Below are 16,969 nucleotides of genomic sequence, written 5' to 3'. Positions count from 1 at the left end.
TATACAATGTGTCTGTTACTGCAAGTGTATGAAAACAGAATTGCAGGTTAATGTCAAAGTACACTGGATTGTAGTAGTTCACCTATACATTCTGGAGGACAAGGTGGTTCATGAACAGGTTACCAGACACTCACAGAACTGTGCTAAATTATGCTAAAACATTAAATATAGTCTTTGCTATCATTTATAATCTACAGATGTCATCTTGGGGTTAGTAACTCTTCAGGCAGGCATTCAGGTCTACAAAGCTATGAAGCTTGCCAAAAGTGGCTGCTTAATTTTTTAATGCTGGATGTGGGAAGTCTGAATGCCCTACTTCTGAGAAGTCCTGATAGCCTGTCTGAAACTTGGCAGATATTGTAGGATCCAAATTTATCAACTGTAGTAAGAAAATTTAGACTATTTATCTTGGCTTGGGTAAGAGGAATGATCTCGTTGTTTCAGTATTCATGTTACACTCGGGACAACTGAATTTTGATTTCTTAGGCCATCATCATCATGCAAAATCAAAAGCATTGCAGATTATACTAACCACCAAGTATATAGCTGACACTGCTTTTCTGGGTGCAGTGAACTTGCTTCATGGTTTTTGTACTGTGACTAAAACTGCATGAAAACTTGAGTTGAATTGGGAACGTGTTGCAATAGACACTAGCTAAGGCATAGACTAATTTTTTTGCAAAACCACCCTTTTTCTGAATTCTCCCCTGCTTTGGCATGGAAGAATGATCCACAAAGCCCTGATGGAGGAATGCCAACCTGGTCTCATGTCAGTCTGAACAGCTGTGTCCTTGATAGGTGCACATGCTTCTAGTATCCTGTCATGGGCAGGCTGCACACCAAGTACTATTAGCTTGGTAACAGTTTGTTTGCATAGAAGTTCACTTTTGCTGATTATTGTTCCTTTTCCCCAAAGGATGTTCTCTGCACCTCTCCTGTGGCCTAATCTACCAGGAGGTGAAGTGTTGTCGGGTGTATGTCACTGACAGCTGCCGTGGCAGCGTAGGGGAATTCCTCTGTGTGTTGACTTCACTTTCAGTGTTCATGTTTTGTGCCTCCATTAACTTACGATGGGAGCAAAAATGTGTGTGTGATAAGTGGAATATTCTGTCATGCTGTTATTTCCTTAGAATTGCGTTGCTCTAGAGCTGGCAGCGTCAGGACTGCTAAGTTTACATTCCCTCTCTTACAGTGGATCCAGAGGACCTGTACATTGTAGAACCCCTGAAGTTTTCCCCAGAGAAGAAGGTACAGTGGTGTGGAGAGGGCGGGCTGGGCTGAGGGGTTTCTGCCGGCAGGTGGTGCAAGTCTCAGCTGCTCTCCCTTGTGCCGGCTCTTAGGCTTGGTTTTTATGCTTTGCTTGCCTTCCAGAACCTAACTGTTTCTCTTTTCGCTTGTGGTTTCAGAAAAAGCGTTGTAAATACAAAAGTGAAAAAATAGAGACTACTAAGCCAACAACAGAGCTTCTGCATCCAATAGCCAATGGGGAAATTAAAGGAAGGAAGCCGTTTACGAATCAGAGGGACTTCTCTAACATTGGGGAAGTTTATCACTCTTCGTATAAGGGTCCTCCATCCGAAGGAAGCTCCGAAACGTCATCGCAGTCTGAGGAGTCTTATTTTTGTGGCATTTCAGCGTGTACAAGTCTGTGCAATGGACAGACCCAAAAGACAAAAACTGAGAAGAGGGCTATAAAACGAAGACGGTCTAAAGCTTCAGACCAAGGGAAGCTCATAAAAACTCTAATACAGACTAAGTCAGGGTCAATGCCAAGCCTGCATGACATAATCAAAGGAAACAAAGATATAACAGTGGGAACACTCGGTGTCACGGCAGTTTCTGGACACATCTAAAACTAGCTGAACTTCTCAAACAGGAGAGTGTTTGTTCGTTTGAGAACAGTCTGTGGTATTCTGTGGGAGGATAGTGGGAGACGAAGAGCTCAACTAATTGGAAAGTATTCAGAAATTTGGTTTCTGCCTTTTTAAATAGATGGGATTGTGTCAATCTTGGCTATAAGCTGCAGCTTTACAAGGCTGATAATTTCCTATGAGAACAGCTCGGGGGGAGGGAGGGCAGGGTTCATTTTATAAAGGTTTTTTTTCACAGTTCCTGGGGCAGAGATTTTTTGAAACCCAGTTTGTTGGGTGGAATAGGGATAAAAGCCTAATCCTCTTCCTTTAGCTTTGTTCCTATTTCTTGCACCTTCCCATATTTATGTGCCTTTTGTCTATTTATAATGCCACTGGAAGAGGGGAGATACAATTGTTTGTCATTTGATTTATTTTGTAATTTCTCTAGCTTTTTTTGAAGATGCAACACTACAGTGCTGTAAAGGGACATGAGTTGGCCTTCAGCTGGACTCAGTAATGTGGACTGGATACTGTAAAAATACTAATAGATGGACTTGCCTGACTAGATTCTGGTTTTGCAAACTCAGTTGAGGAAAATGTCTCAGTAGAGATGGCAATCCTGTTTATTTCCGCCTTCAGTTGCAAATTAGAACGGTAGTCTGATGTACTAAAGGAATGACAGTGGCTCTTTAGGATTTCCTCTGTACGATGGGATCTTAGGCTGATGAATGCATTTGTTACCTAAATTGCCTGCTGTAGTTCTCTGAAGAAAGTGAATGAGCAACACTTGCTTTTCTGTGCTGAGAGGTCAGGAAAAAGCTCAGCTGAAGAATGTGAGGGTGAGCTGGTGCAGCCGGGCTCTTCTCCCAGCCAGCTCTGGATGTGTTGAGTTTGCAAAGCCTTGAAGTCTGACCAGTCAGGCTGGTTCAAAGTGGGTATTTCCATAACGTTTGCTTTTGTATTGGCTAACAAATGTGCAGTGTTTGTATGGTTGGTATTTTCATATCCAAGTGTTTTTTATTTTGACTGTGATTGTATATTTGGATACTATAGGATGTGTGATTGCTAAATTGTTGAGTGTGTTTCTGAGCGAGTGGAACAAAAGGTTATTCCTTTTGACAGGTGTTACAGGTTCACGTTGTAAAAAATAAGTTAACTTATTGAGCACTTTTAGTGGTACCCTTTTTAACAGATCTAATGCCTTTCCTGGGTATTGTATGTAATGTGACTTATTTAAAGCCTTTGGTTTTTTTGCTGCTTTCTTGTTAGTTTATGAATACTTTAAGGTGATGTACTTTTGGAGTTGATCTGCACAATTAGCCAGTCAGAGCACATGAACCAGACATGCTGAGTGTGAATTCAGAAGGGTTTCAAACCTAGATGAGGAAAATACATACCACCTGAGTGCAGCATACAATGTTGTGGAGCAAGAGTATGTAACTACAGAGCTGTAGTGCCATTAGAAACTGTGAATTTCCAAATAAATCTGAACACTTTGTCTTTAACGTACTGGCATTTTTCCTTTGAAAATGAAACTTGTGGCTTAAATTCCCCGAGAAGGACTAGTCTTTAAATTTCAGTCCAGGACTAGGGTCCTTTGGGCCATAATAAGGAGTTCATAAACTTAATTGTCAGCCTAGATGTGTTTGTCTATTTAAGAAAAGTGGGGGTGAGGGGAGGGAAGGTGAAGGGTGTGAGTGCTGCTTTGCCCGAACGTTCAGGAATCATGGCCATGTAAAACTGCTAGAAGTTTCCAGTGGGTGTCAGTTCACATCTTGACCTGGGGAGATCCTTAGAGGCTGTAGCTTTACTGCATGAAATTACCTCTTGGTACTCAGAGCTAAGGTTTGTGAAGGATATAAAAGGCCATTAAAAGAAAATGTTAGTTATTTATCATTTCAAACCAGACTTTTCAGCTTGAAGTTCACCCCTTACTGGTCCCTTCCTCCTAAATTATTTCTAGCAAGCATAGCAGCACTGTGTGCAGCCAACTGCCAAATTCACCAGCCGCCCGGCATGTGCTTCTCTTGTCAAATGAGACCTCCCCAGCACTAATTTCTTGCTTGAGTGTCTCAAGACTCCACTTCATCATAGCGCTGTGATTTAAAAAGCAATTGAATGTGGGGTTTGCTGGGGGTGTGGGGTTTTGTGGTGTGGGGTTTTATTTACTGACCTTCCTCTGGATACATCACTTGTAGAAAGCGTGCTTTCCTTTACTGCCCTGGCAATCACTGAGCTGTTCTTCTCATCAGTATGAATCAGCTGAAGCTGCCTGTGACTGAGTTCTTGAAAGAATTAAAAAAAAAGTTCTTCACTATCTAGCTGAAAACCAAAGCCTGACACACCTAGAATATGCTGATAGGTGTAGAATGAGGCCAAAGGAGGTGTGATGCAATGTGCGGGCAACAAATGTGGCTCTAAGGGGGGTTTGTTTTTCCTTTGTTCTAGCTGGCCTGTAAGCACTGGATGAGAGCAAACTTGGGAATAACGCATATCCTAAAGGGACAGAGCAGAGCGCTGCGGTGAGAATATGGCTTGAGGCCTCATGGCTTCCAGTTCACCCTGGAGATGTGGCAGATGCCCGAAGTGGTAGATAACACAGGGCCAGAAACCCTTCTCACTCAGGCTCCCGTGTTTCAGGACTGTTTTGAGAATGCCTCACAGCATTTCCACTTCTGAAAGCATACCCCCAAATTAATGTAAAGAATAAATGACGTCATGAGCTGTGTGGGTTCACTTTCCTGAAAGCCACTTACTGTTCCTAAGAAATGCTGCCTCTGGGCTCTGAGTCAACTGGAGCTTGTGTGAATGCAGCTGGTGTGATGGGGAGCAAAGGCATTGTGCACAATGTGGACTCCTCTAGTACTTTAAATATCTGGTAAACAGAAACTTGGGTCATATGGTGAAAAATATCAGCCTAGGTGTTCTTTTGTGCCGGGTCAGCAGGGATGGCTGCTGACAGTAGTGGCTCCTGTGAAGAAAGCTCATCTATTGTAGGGTCACTGCTGGTGCAGGTCAGCCAAGGAGTGACTTTCATACTCACCTGAGTTTGTTGCTAACCATTTCAACCATGTCTCAGTCTGAACTTTCTGATCAAAGCACAGGTTATGCTTCAGCCGCAGAGAAAGCCGGCATCTGAAGGAACCTATGGAGCCGATTGTGCTACTGCAGACTCGAGGGTGTTTGTTCTGGCAGTAGACTGGAGATTGAACCACAGCTTCCTCCTGCTGCTGCCTTGCTGCTTTTGATTATTTGTAACCACTTTTCTTTTTGTTTTTTAAAGAAAGATTTAATGTCAAGTTCTTATTGCTTAATGTTTTCCTTTCATGTGGGCACCTGAGTCATTTTTTACTTCCAGTTTTATTAATGTCACACTGACTCTAGCTTTCAAAACTTGATTCTTTGGTGAAATCAAGTCCCTCTTAAATCGGTCATAAACTTTATATAGAGATAATAGTTTCTAAAGAAGATGCCTTATAAATCTTGGCAAATTCCTGTAGTCGTGTGCATACTTAAAGGGAGGGCCTATTCCATCTTGTGATATTGTATGATAAGGTAGGACAGTTGTTGGTGTAAAACGCCAAGAAGTCAGTTTGCGTATGCAGGCTGCACCCTTGAGGTCCTTGGGCAGGTCTTGAGCCCAAGGTCAAAAAATATTGAAGCAACATGAAGGTTTCCCTGGGAGGATGGATAGTCACAAACAGATGCATTGTAGAGGTGAATTGCTGGCCATGTTTGTCAAAATAAAGTATTTAGGTTACATATGTTAAGCATCAGAGTGGAAATCCAGTATTTTTAAAATATGCAAACTCAGCTGTGTGGTACTGGTAATAGAGAACTCGAGTGTAAGGTGTCTTTGTGTGGCTTCTGCTTTTCCCAGGTTACAGTATGAGATGAAACAAGATGGAACAGCTTAGCATGCTTCGCTTAGGTACAAACATGTTCCGCTTCATTTGGAACAATTAAAGTGTAGAGCCCTGACCACAAAGTGCTGTGGGTAGGCCATCGAGCAGCGTGTGTCTCATCTCCTGGAAACGCTGAGTGTCAAACAGCATTGGGTGCTACTGAAGGCATCACTGGGGTTTGTAACAGCTCAAGAAGAATTAGTGTTCCCAGAACTTGCTCAGATAAAATGCGTTAGCTTTGGAAAAGATAGTGAAACTCATGAATCTTAGGTATCCCTTCTCTAATTTAAGAGTAGTAATCTTAAAAGAAGCTGCCAAGGAGCCTTGCTGTTGTCTCGTATTGGACACATGGCCTGGGAGCTGCAGCTTGTCTTACCTGTGCTGCTTTTCACTGGAGTCACTAATTAAGTCACAGATTAGAGGTATGGCTTTTGGTAGGGAATAGGGATGAACTTAACTCCACGCTTTGTGGACCTAGAAACAGAAAAGAAATGCTTGCCATCTTGAGGCTTGTTTTTTCCTTTTAGATGTGGTGGCTAGAGCCTACATCCAGCTGCTGGGCCCTCTGTGAACTCGCAGCAAACAAGAATCCTTGTCTGATTTTTTTCCCAGAAAAATTACTTGAAGCAGCTAATGAATATCTTCTATTAGTCATAAATTTGACACAGTGACCGCTGAAATGTTCAGGTTGTGTATGTGACCTTTAAGCCACCTGTAGCTCAAAGTTAAATCCCAGGAAAGTCAGCTGAAGGTGCCTTGGGGTTTTGGGAAGTCGGCTGACGTGGGTCACTGGTGTCAGGGTGCCTGTGTAGTGAGATGGGCACATCTGGTGTTGGGCGCTCTGTATACTGAACTGCTGCTGGAGGGCCTAAATTTACTGAGCAACACAGAGCTGAGGGGTGATCCTGGTGGAACTCAGTAAGGATCTCGGGTGGGGGGGTTGTTTGGTTTTGGTTTGTTGGGGGTTTTTTATGGGCTGAGAACGGCTGCTCCCAAGAGGGAATAAAATTGTCAAATACAGACGAGGCCACACTGGCCGGCAGGGCCAAGGCTGGCTTTGTGCTGGCAGCCTGGGGTAGGGCACGGATCCTGCTGAGGGGCTGTAAATGGAGTTTTCAACTGTCCCTGGTGAGGATGGGAAATCAACGTCTGCATGTTAACTGTGGTCTTCGCCACAACCTCTGAGTGACCACAACAGCTTGTTCCAGTTTCTCCCATGAGTGAGCTATTGTATGTTGTGAAATGACCTGCTTCTCTCTTTCCTGGGTGTTTGAGCAATAGATCCCACTACCTCATAACCACTACACCTCATTTCCTTGCTCTTACTACAGACACAAAAGAAATAAAATCTCACTCTGCTGCTTTCAATTCTTCGGCTTTTTCTCAGCTGCTTTGGCTCCTTTCTTGCTTGGATTCTCTTCTGCCTCAGGTCAGAGCCCTGCACCTCTTCTGCTGAACCCAGGGCTGCTGCCTGCTTGTTGGGATCATGGTGAAGGAGAGAACAAAGCACCATGCTCACTGGAAGAGGACCATATTAAGCACTACAACGCCAGGCCTGAGCTGTTAGAAATAGATTTTGAAACCTGCTCTTTGAGTGTAAATAGTGAATGTCTCCCTTGTGAGCTGTTGGCACCAAGGCATGGCTTTGCATGTGCCGCAAATGCCTCTAGCGCAGAGAGTAGTTGTTGAGGAAATGGAAAGCATCACCCTTGTCTGGGAAACCGAACTGTTAAAAAACATGTAGTAGAGAAATGATACTAAGATGTCAGTGCTAACTGCAAAGGCTGAGTGAGTTCTGGTATCTTCCGTGCCCCTCAAAGGCTTCAGTGGATGGAGATCCTGCTGCCTTTGGAGGCAGTTCCATTCCAGTGTTCAAGCAAAAGTTCATGTCTCTTTTTTGCACAAACTCCTTCAGCTTTGGCTCCAGGTTAGTGGCTTCCTGGGAAGGTTTTTTCTGTGAGATTCAAGAGCTGTCTGCTGCTGTAAATCGTCCTTCTTCATACAAGGTTTTTATATGCTCTCTGTCCCTCCCTGCCAATTTGCTCTTAAATGGACCAAGTTGAATGGCTTTGGCAGTTACTGCAGCTTCTTCCTGAGCCCAAGTTGAACATAAACTTGCAATGTGGATTCTGGGACTGTCTGTAGCTGCCTAATGCTATATGTGAGCTCACACCTACGGGAGCCTGTGGGCTTTCCCTGCTGGAAGGTCATGTCCAGCTGGGTAGCTTCTCTCCGTTTCAGACTGTGTTTTCTTTCTAGGATGTTATTTTCTATCTAAAGAGTTTGATCTGCAGCCTTTGTTTCTAGACTTGTTTTCTTCTGATTAAATTCTGTCTTCATGGTTACTTAGGATCTCTTAACCAGTTATTTTAGTTTTCAAATATTACTGGTGTAACAGTTTGGTTTTCTCCAGATTGTGGTAAAGGTGTTGAAATAGTGCTGTGTTGAGGACAATCCTGTTAGAAAATCAGAAGCCTTGTCCTGGATGGTGCTCTCAGTTACTCTTTCCACTGTACCCATCAGTGAGTATTAATGGGTGCCATCTCTTCTGCCTGCTGTGTCTGATCCTTACTGGGTTTGCAGTAGTTGCCTCTCCTGGCTCTGATGTCGTGGTTAAGCCTGGGACGGCAAAAGGTTGCCGAGGTTGTTAATATCTCGGATTAATGTTTTGAATCCTGTTTTTTGAATGTGAATGATTCTCAACTTCAGTTGTTCTTGGGTGTAATTTATGCAGCCCTGTGGGCTTTCAATAGTTGCTTTTTGGCATTTCCACTGGTCATTAGTGCAATAGGAAATATTTGTTAATCACTTTCAGACAGACATGTATCTGACGCTGTCCAGAGCCTGATGTGAGCCTCTCCTACGCAGTGGTTCACACTTGTGGGGTTTTTTTTAGACTTTATTTTCTATAAAGTATTACATATAGATCATTGTTCAAGTCCTGCTTCCTTTGGTGTATTTCAAGCAGGTCATCCTTTTGTCCTTAAATCTGCTAATACAAACTTTTAGCTGCTAGCTGATTCTCTTTGCTGTCAACATAAACTTTAGCATAATAGTATGTACCATTAATACAGTGTATTCCTTTGGGGTGAGGTGGGATTCTGAGCAAATCCTCTTTTTCTAACTGGCTTGTCTTTTGTTGGTTTTGGCAAAGGGGGTGGATTCTCTGCTAAAGGACATGGAAGGTGTTTTCATTTGAAAATACTCCCTCCTGTTCAAATGACCCAATAAGGCTGCTGAAAACAGAGTGTGCATCTTGCAGACTGGGTGAAGAGGGGGATAGGGAGGTAGATAAACACAGCCAGCACCCCTTTTGCCCTTATGTCCACCTTTCCTGCTCAGCTGTCCTTGCCCTGTATTTTAGGAGAGCTCACCCTTGTCTAAATTCTGGCTCTAGGCCTTCTAGCAAAACAGATTCATGTGACTTGAGTGTCTACCTACAGCTAATTGTCCCACTATTATTTTAAGCCCTGTTAATATTGGGTGTTGCTTGAGCAATAGGAAGCCAGCAGGATGGAGAGCCTGCAGGCATCGTGATGTGCTACAGATGCAAATGCTTGCCACTGTCTTCCAGTGCATATCATCTTGGTGATCTCTGAAGGCGGTGACAGAGGAATCAGAGCATGACAGCAGAACCAGCACAGTAGAGTGTGCTAGGAAGGGAGAGGTCTCAAAGCATGCTGTGCACCGAAGATGATCCTTTGATGGCAAAATAGCCCCATCTTTGGCTTGCCACAATATGTGGCATTAACAGGCTCTTGATCTGAGCATCCAGAAGAGAAGATGCGGCAGACGTGGCTGAAATGGCTTTCATTGGTTTCATCGTCTCTGCTCTCACCCACCCATAAAAAAACACATCTTTGTGAAAATAGGAAGCAGTGGGTGAGAAATAAGTACGCTTCTGACATTTAAGGGAGACTGCTACTGTGCCTGCAATCCCACCAAGATAAGCTGGCTGCATTAAACAGTGTCAGAAAAAACTTGAGAGTGGATCCTCTCCAGGCAAAGCTATGTGCATGATGACTTTTGACATGCTTGTCAGCAATGCTTCCAACTTTGAGGAAGTCCTGGGCTTCAGTCCCTGCTCCCTGAGCCATCACTCTATTTAATGTCCTCTGTGGCCCATTCAATTGCTCTAAGAGACGGGTGCTCCCTGTCACCCATATCTGTGTTGCAAAGAGCCACGGGTGTGCTGTGCTCACGGCTCAGAGCAAGGGAGTGCAGGGACTGACTGCTGAGCGAGGGGCCTGGGTGGGTGGCAAGGTGCCCGTGGTGGCAGCAGCAGGGCTGGGGTGCTGCGCAGGCAGGGTGGTGGGGAGTGTGCTGGTGGGAGATGCTTGCCCAGCTGTCCTGCTGCCTCTCTTGGCTCCCTGTGCCTTGGAGGCATCTCTCTCTCCATGCCCAGCGCTGGTTAGCAGGCTGGAGTTCACCACGTGGCACAGGAGGTGCAGAGCTGAGCCCAGCCTGTTCTGTGACCCTCTTCTAGTGTTTGTAGGAGTGGACGAAGACCTGTCATTGGGCTGGCTGGGGAGCGTTGTTCTGGGACGCAGAGAGGATTGAGTGAGGGTAGGCGTGACCAGGCTTTGAACTGCTAGAGCTGGAGTTATGTTACTTTTGCATCTTGCATGTCAGAAACCTAGAAGTACAAGGAAGAGCCAGATGGGTTGCTGAAACCTCTCATGTTGCGGATCACTGCTGCAGCAAACAGCTGTGGTGAACATCTTCAAAAAGCAGTGGGGTGTCTGGTGGTGCAGGCAAGGCTTTGAGGACACGTCTGACTTACTGGTGTGGTTGGAGGTAAGGCTGAGCCCTTGCTCTATTCTCAGACCCTAGTTTTGATGTTCAAGATCAAAGCCTGCATGTTGGGATTGCTTCCTTCAGCCACAGAGGAGACAAATCTCCAGTTTGTTCTTGTATTAAACATGTCCTTTTTTAAATACTATCCCATACAAATACACAGTTCAATGTAGGTCTGTAAAATGGAAGAGCAAACTACTGTTTATAACCACTTGTGTGCACCTGTAAATCTGTGGGGAAAATCTCATTGCCACCACTTAGCAATCTGTGGTCAATGAGGAATGGAAATTGAGAAATTGGAAATAGAGGAATGAAAATGTCCCCGTCTCTCCTCATTATGATTTTGTAATGAGCTCTTTTAAGTGCTGGTCTTTGCAGCATGGCTTGAATTCTGGATCCTTTCTTGGAAGGCAAGAGAAATTCTCCCAAGATGAGTAGCACAGTGTCTACCCCAGGCTTTAATCACAAGTTACTCAGCCAGGTTAGGTCCTGCTGCAGTGCTTAGCACTGAACTGAAGAGATAATACAGCAAGCCCTTCCCTATCTAATACAGTAAGCCCTTCCCTATCTAAGGCAGCTTCAGGTTAGAAGAGGACTGTGGGATTGCAGATAATATTTGTAAGGGTAAGACGGGCAGCAGAAGCTGCCAGAAGAGCCTGCTTGTGCCCCAAGGCACTCTGTTTCCCACATTAGAGCACATGGCTGGTTCAGCCTGGCCAGTGCCCCGCCATGATTCGGTGGTGTGGGTGAAGGCAGCCCACTGAGCTGTCTCTACCTGGGCTGTTAATGCTGGGGCAGCTCTGCTGAGGCCGCAGCACTGGCAGTGTCTTCCTCCTCTCAGTTAAGCTGGTTTTTATCACAGTGAGATGGTGTCTGTGACCGGTGTTCTGTGACGTGGGATCTGTGCCCTGTGGAGCAGCCAAGGAAAAGGCGGGATGCGCCACAGACAGCGATAAGTAATTTGTCCTGTGTGAAATGAAGCAATTCCCCAGCACCTACAGCTGCACTTGAGATCAAGTCTTCATCCTTCTGCCGAGAGGAGTCATCCTCAGCTCTGCCTCTCTCCTCTTGTGCAGGGTGCCAGATGTTTTGTCATTCCTTTTGCTCTGCTTGTGGTCCAGGACACCACAGTGGAAAAGCAGCTGCCTCTGCCCGAGTGGGCTGCTGGAAAGGGTGGTTGGCTGGTGGGTGTGCACTGGGCTGATTACTCAGCCCCTACCTGGCAGTGTAGCCCTTGTGTGCACCCCACAAGCACTTCGCTGCTGAGGGCACCTGCTTCCCGACCCTGGCTGCCGAATGTGGTTTTGTGTGAGCAGAGTGTGCTTCTGGGCTGGTCCCGCTGTGTGTGTGTGCTGCCTCGGTGTGGGAGGAGCAGGCAGCTGCCCCGAACTTGCAGCCGAGGGCGGAAACTCTTTGGGGTTTGCTGTTGATGCTTGAGGCTTTCATAGAGTTGCAGCATCTGAGCTGGGTGTTCACTGCTGGAGTGATGCAGGCGTATAAAGGCAGAGCTGGGTCTTCCCCCAGGGCTCAGTCTGGGACAGCCCCGGGGGCAGTTTTTGGCTGCCACATGGAAGATCACGCCAAGCACGTCCAGCCCATCCCGCTCCCGGCCATGCAGCAGAACTTAAACTATGTGTACCCCCAGATCTTTTGGGTGGACGGCTGTGCCAATGCAAGTACTTCCTGCCCCCCGGCACCCCCCGTCTCTCCTTTCCCACCACCAGTACCTGACCGGAGGAGAAAGCCAAGGGACAACAGAGAAAGGAGGAGCGTCGGCTTCCTGGTGATCTCCTTGCTGATCCTGCTGGCCCTCACTGGAGTGGGGCTGAGCATGTTTCAGATTTTCCACCTGGAGAAAGAACTGGCTGAACTCAGAGAGGTGAGGTCTGGCTGGCTGGTCACAGAGGCTCTGGGGAAACATGAAAAAAGAAAAACTTAAATTTGGGTTTGAGATGCTCAGGTGGTGCAAAACTCCCAAGGGGCAGGCTGGTGGAGTTTAAAAGTCTGCCATGCCAGTGTAAGTAGAGTTCCTTATTACTGTGGGGGACTGCTCTAATTGATGACTGATATACCTTGATGTCTTTGTGTTTGGGTGCTGCAAGGTCTCTCTCCGTGTATCTTTCTTACCACTTTGCAGGTCCCCATGAGCACCTGGAATTAGCCACTGTCAAAGATAGTCTTTGACTGCTTTAGATGATGCTCTTGTGCTCTCACTCTGCTAAGACAGCTTGTCACTCTTCTCTTTTGACAGTCTGCCAGCACTGAACACATCCCTCCAGCTTTGGAGAAACTCATAGGTGAGTTGATGCACATAGCGGAGGAACCCCTCTGTGTTAGCATGTGTGAATGCTCTTGTTGAACTCTTCCCTCTCCTCATCGGGGGCAAAGGCAAGGTCACAGCTTGGTGCTCTGAAAGGGCTGACTTAATTGGCTTGGCTGGAAAAAGAACTTTATCTCTGGGATGGAGTTCTGCACCCTGCCTGCTGGAGTGCTTAGACGTGTCAGCCACAGGTTCCCGGGGCAGCGTGCCTCTACCTTAGGGCTCCCCAGGCCTGGTGGGGCAACAGTACCAGGGGTACTCTGCCATAAAAGTGAGTTTCTGGCTGTCCTAACATGTAGGAACAACACAAATGGAAGGAGCAGAATGGAGAAGGGCACTGCACATGTTACTCCTTTCTCTGCTTACTCTTTTAAGATTTTGAGAGGATGCAGAAGGTTTCATTTTCTTTGGGGGTGGGGGATTCACGCCTACCCTTGAGAGTGCAACTTACTTTTTTTTTCCTAAATTCTTTTGGTACAAAGTCTCACTGCAGCCAAAGATAGTTGAGAAGACCCTGATTATGTGTCATTGGGTTTTTTTTCTTTTAGAAATGTCATTTCAGTGAAACTAAAACTTTCAACAAGGATCTACCAATTTTCCTAAACTTCATTAGGAAAATACTAAAGAATTTAAATCTGAATGGAACAAGTTAAAAATCATGTTTTGAACTTCCAAACTATTATTTTACTTTTACATTCCATGTTAATGTTATCAGCGAGATATACCTTTTAAAGATGGCCAAGTTGGAAAGAAATTTTCAGCTCTCTTTGGAAAGAAATTTTCAGCTCTCTTGACAATTCTTACTAGATCTGAAAAGATTATTTTGCCTTGAGGATTTTGGTTAGTAGGAAAACTAATGTGTTTTCAAGTTTGTTCTGATACTAAGTGAAAGCAAACTTGAAAATAACAGAATTCTCTAGAAAGGGCAGTCCTGGTTTCCATCAAGTTCCATATCAATACATTTTGTAATCTGTTGCTTAGGAGAAGGGGGGCTCTCATTTTAACTGGATGCTCAGTGCTCTGATCACAGGCTATTTTAGCGATAGCTGAACATAAGTCATAAATAGTAACCCTGAATTTCTTGAGGGGGATGGATAAATAAATAAAGCTAGGGAAAATAATGTAAAGGAGAAGGGGCAGAGGAGAGGAAAATTTAATTGGCCTAAGAAAAGGCTACTTCTGAAATATGAGAACATGATGCTTGGAAGTAGATGCTGAGAAGGGAAGGATGGAGTGGGATGGGATCCAAATACTGAGTCACTGTAACTGGCCCATCTCTCCAAGGGGAACCGAGCCCTCCAGGGAAGGCAGGATTTTCCCAGCTGTGCTCTGCTTCTCTGAGGACAAGGTCTGCCTGATGGTTTGCAGGATGTCTCAAGTGTCTTCTCTGATCTAGTTGTGAGGAGGGTGGGTATCCAACAGACAGAAGTGCAGTGCCATGGGTGCATCTGTCCTTGGCAGTGCCGTGCTGAAGGGTGGCAATAGAGGTGGCTTATCTACGACAGGACATGAGCGGTCAGCTTGGCATCGGCCAGAGATGCTGTGTAAAGGGGCAGTATTGTCCCTCTCCTCTGCCTGGAGTGAGAGGCCTCTGCTTGAGCTCACCAGCTGAGCCATTTTAAGATGAAAGCTCTCCTTGCTCTTTCCCCTTGCTTTTGATCACATCTAGACCCTTTGCTGTGACTCATCCTTTTTAACTCCTTCTCCTGCCCTGCAGTGTTTGCCCAAGCACTGCTCTGCCTCGCTGCAACAAGCTGTGATGCTTATGTGCCCTCTGCTGCTTTAATTCTGCCCAGTTTCACCTTTGTGGTTGGCTCCCTTCTGCACTCCAGGCTGGCTTCTCCGTGGAGCATGTGGCTAACATCTTCCCTATTTTTGTGCAGGGCAGAAGGAGCAGTCAATGAAAAAGGAAGTGACGAAGGCAGCACACTTAACAGGTATGAGCTGAGGGGCCAGCAAGATGTGGGAGCAGGGGTTAGAGTGAGGGTGGGTGGCATGGCTGTAGTTGTGAGGACCCCACCTCACACAGGCTTTCCTATTTTTCCCTTGGTAATACATGTGCTCTGACAGTGGAAAGTTACACCACACCTAAAATCTCTTTCCCTCATTTAGGCTTTACAGTGAGGGCTCTTTTTTGGTTTGGTTTTTGGTTTTCATTTGGGGTGTGCAGAGAGAAGGCTGTCACAAGTGACTGGCATTGAGTGAGGTGAAGGTGAGAGCTCCCATCAGCATGAGGTTGGGGCAGAATTTCCATGCTGCAGACAAGGGCTTGGAGAACATTTGACTTGTTGTGACACGGGGTATGACTTGAGGAAAAAACACACAACTGCTTGTACTTACCAAACTTTTTCTCTTGTTTTGGACTCCAGGGAACCCAGCCCAGCGGGACCTCCCTCTGGAGTGGGAACCCATCTCTGGTCACGCCTTCACCGATGGCATTCAGTACCGTGATCAGGGCCTCGTCATCAATGAAACCGGCCTGTACTTTGTGTACTCCAATGTGCTCTTCCGGGGCAGCATCTGCAGCAGTCAGGTATTGACTCATGTTGTCTACAAGAAAAACCCGGCTTCACCAGGCAGCCACATCCTGATGGAGGACAAAGGCATCAACTACTGTACAAGTCAGAAAACGTGGGCCCGGAAAAGCTACCTGGGGGCTTTATTCAAGCTCAGGAAGATGGACAGTTTGCATGTTAACGTCTCCAAAATTTCTCTGGTTAATTTTGAGGAATCCAAGACATTCTTTGGCTTATTTAAGCTTTGAATGGGGCTGTTGGAGCATGGCTGGCATCCCCCCCTCTGCCACACTAGGACAAGTGAGGGGTGAGTGCTGCCTGAATGGTAGTGGCCAAGCCAGAGTTCACACCTCTAAGTTCACCAAGAAGTCATCTTCTGGTCTTCTGCATGATGCCTTCAGCATCTTTTGGCTCAAGAAACTGGTAAAGGCTTGAAAGCGGACCTCTGGGAAACACCGGGGCTGTACGGCATCAACCTGAAGAGAATTGCACATTTTTCCCCTCTGAAAAAAAAAAAAACCAACAAACTCAAAATGTGCTGAAGACCTTGTTGAAACTCACTACTTGCTACCTGAGAAGATGCTGGTGCCAGGGGCCCTGCATGGTTTCATGGCCCTACTGAGCTTTGGCCAGCAGGCATGTGGGGATAGCTGGCGGGTGTCAAGGAGGCCACTCGAGCCAGGGCTGTGGGTGCCTGTGCCATGCCACGCCACGCTGCAGGCAGTGGTGTGGGAATGAGTAGTATGGAGGCTTCAACTGCCTCCCCCGAGCCATGGGTGGCCACCCTGCCCAGGCATTTGGCACTGACTGCTATACAACAGGCACCTGCCTGCTAGCTGGCTTGTTATGTGTGGTATGTTCATTTTATGTTAAGTTATCAACTGTTCCCATCCCAGAAAATGTGCCCCAACCCATTTATTTAAATCATTCTGACTGCCCTGCAAGGAATGTGCCAGAAGCAGCCTGCCAGGAGGAGGGTCCCAACCCTGGAGATAAACCATGACTGCACTGTGGTGGTGGGGCTGGTGGGGAGGCCATATGCTCTACTGACAGGATCTGAACAACACAGCAGTGCCTGAGATGAAAGCAGCATCTTCAACCCCCTTCCTGCCCTTTTGATGCATCAGGGTCCCCTACGGAGACCTGATCCTGCAACTCCCTGCACAGTGCTGGCCACCATCAGCAGCATGGCTTTGGCTGGCCCCCTTGTCACAGGTTGTTATCTCCTGAGCAAAACACAGATGGTAAATAAAGGTATATTTTTCTAGTAAGTGGCACTGTCCTCTCCTCATTTGGGACAGCAGGCTTCTGCACTGGCCAAAGCCCTGAAGGCCTCTGTGATCAGGGGCCAGCACCCTGCTCCTTCTCCAGCAGCATGGCAGAAATCTGGGAGCCTGACTCCACTTCCCTGCCATGGAGCTTTGGGGCTCCAGCATCGAAACATCAGGATCTGGGCACCAGGAAGGTGTGATGTGGGCAGCACAGAGCAGGCAGCCCAAGCCCAGTTTGGCCATCAGGAAGGGGACTGATCTTAAAACACAGACTTGAGCTCTAGTGGAGCCAGACGCTTGTTGCTGA

The 16,969-nt window shown here is 46.4% G+C and overlaps 2 protein-coding genes across 5 annotated transcripts in view; both read left to right on the top strand.

The window, feature by feature from the left end:
* The window catches only part of SUCO (SUN domain containing ossification factor), a 41,948-nt gene extending 38,590 nt beyond the window's left edge, over positions 1-3,358 (top strand). For all 4 annotated transcript variants that reach the window (XM_074876858.1, XM_074876857.1, XM_074876856.1 and 1 more), the window contains 2 exons: positions 1,193-1,248; positions 1,407-3,358. In XM_074876858.1, the coding sequence (XP_074732959.1) occupies positions 1,193-1,248; positions 1,407-1,853 (503 nt within the window). In that variant the 3' untranslated portion in view covers positions 1,854-3,358. The remainder of the gene's footprint in view (positions 1-1,192; positions 1,249-1,406) is intronic.
* An 8,313-nt stretch (positions 3,359-11,671) lies between these two features.
* Positions 11,672-16,647, top strand: FASLG (Fas ligand). The gene is made up of 4 exons (XM_074876855.1): positions 11,672-12,434; positions 12,807-12,852; positions 14,759-14,812; positions 15,245-16,647. The coding sequence occupies exons 1-4, from the start codon at positions 11,985-11,987 to the stop codon at positions 15,637-15,639; spliced, it is 945 nt and encodes a 314-aa protein (XP_074732956.1). The 5' UTR covers positions 11,672-11,984; the 3' UTR covers positions 15,640-16,647.
* The last annotated feature ends 322 nt before the right edge of the window (positions 16,648-16,969 follow it).

The sequence above is a fragment of the Strix uralensis genome, chromosome 8 (assembly GCF_047716275.1).
Source record: "Strix uralensis isolate ZFMK-TIS-50842 chromosome 8, bStrUra1, whole genome shotgun sequence".
NCBI classification, from domain to species: Eukaryota; Metazoa; Chordata; class Aves; order Strigiformes; family Strigidae; genus Strix; species Strix uralensis.
The sequence above is the reverse complement of the archived record's forward strand: the minus strand, read 5'-3'. Positions and strand labels throughout refer to the sequence as shown.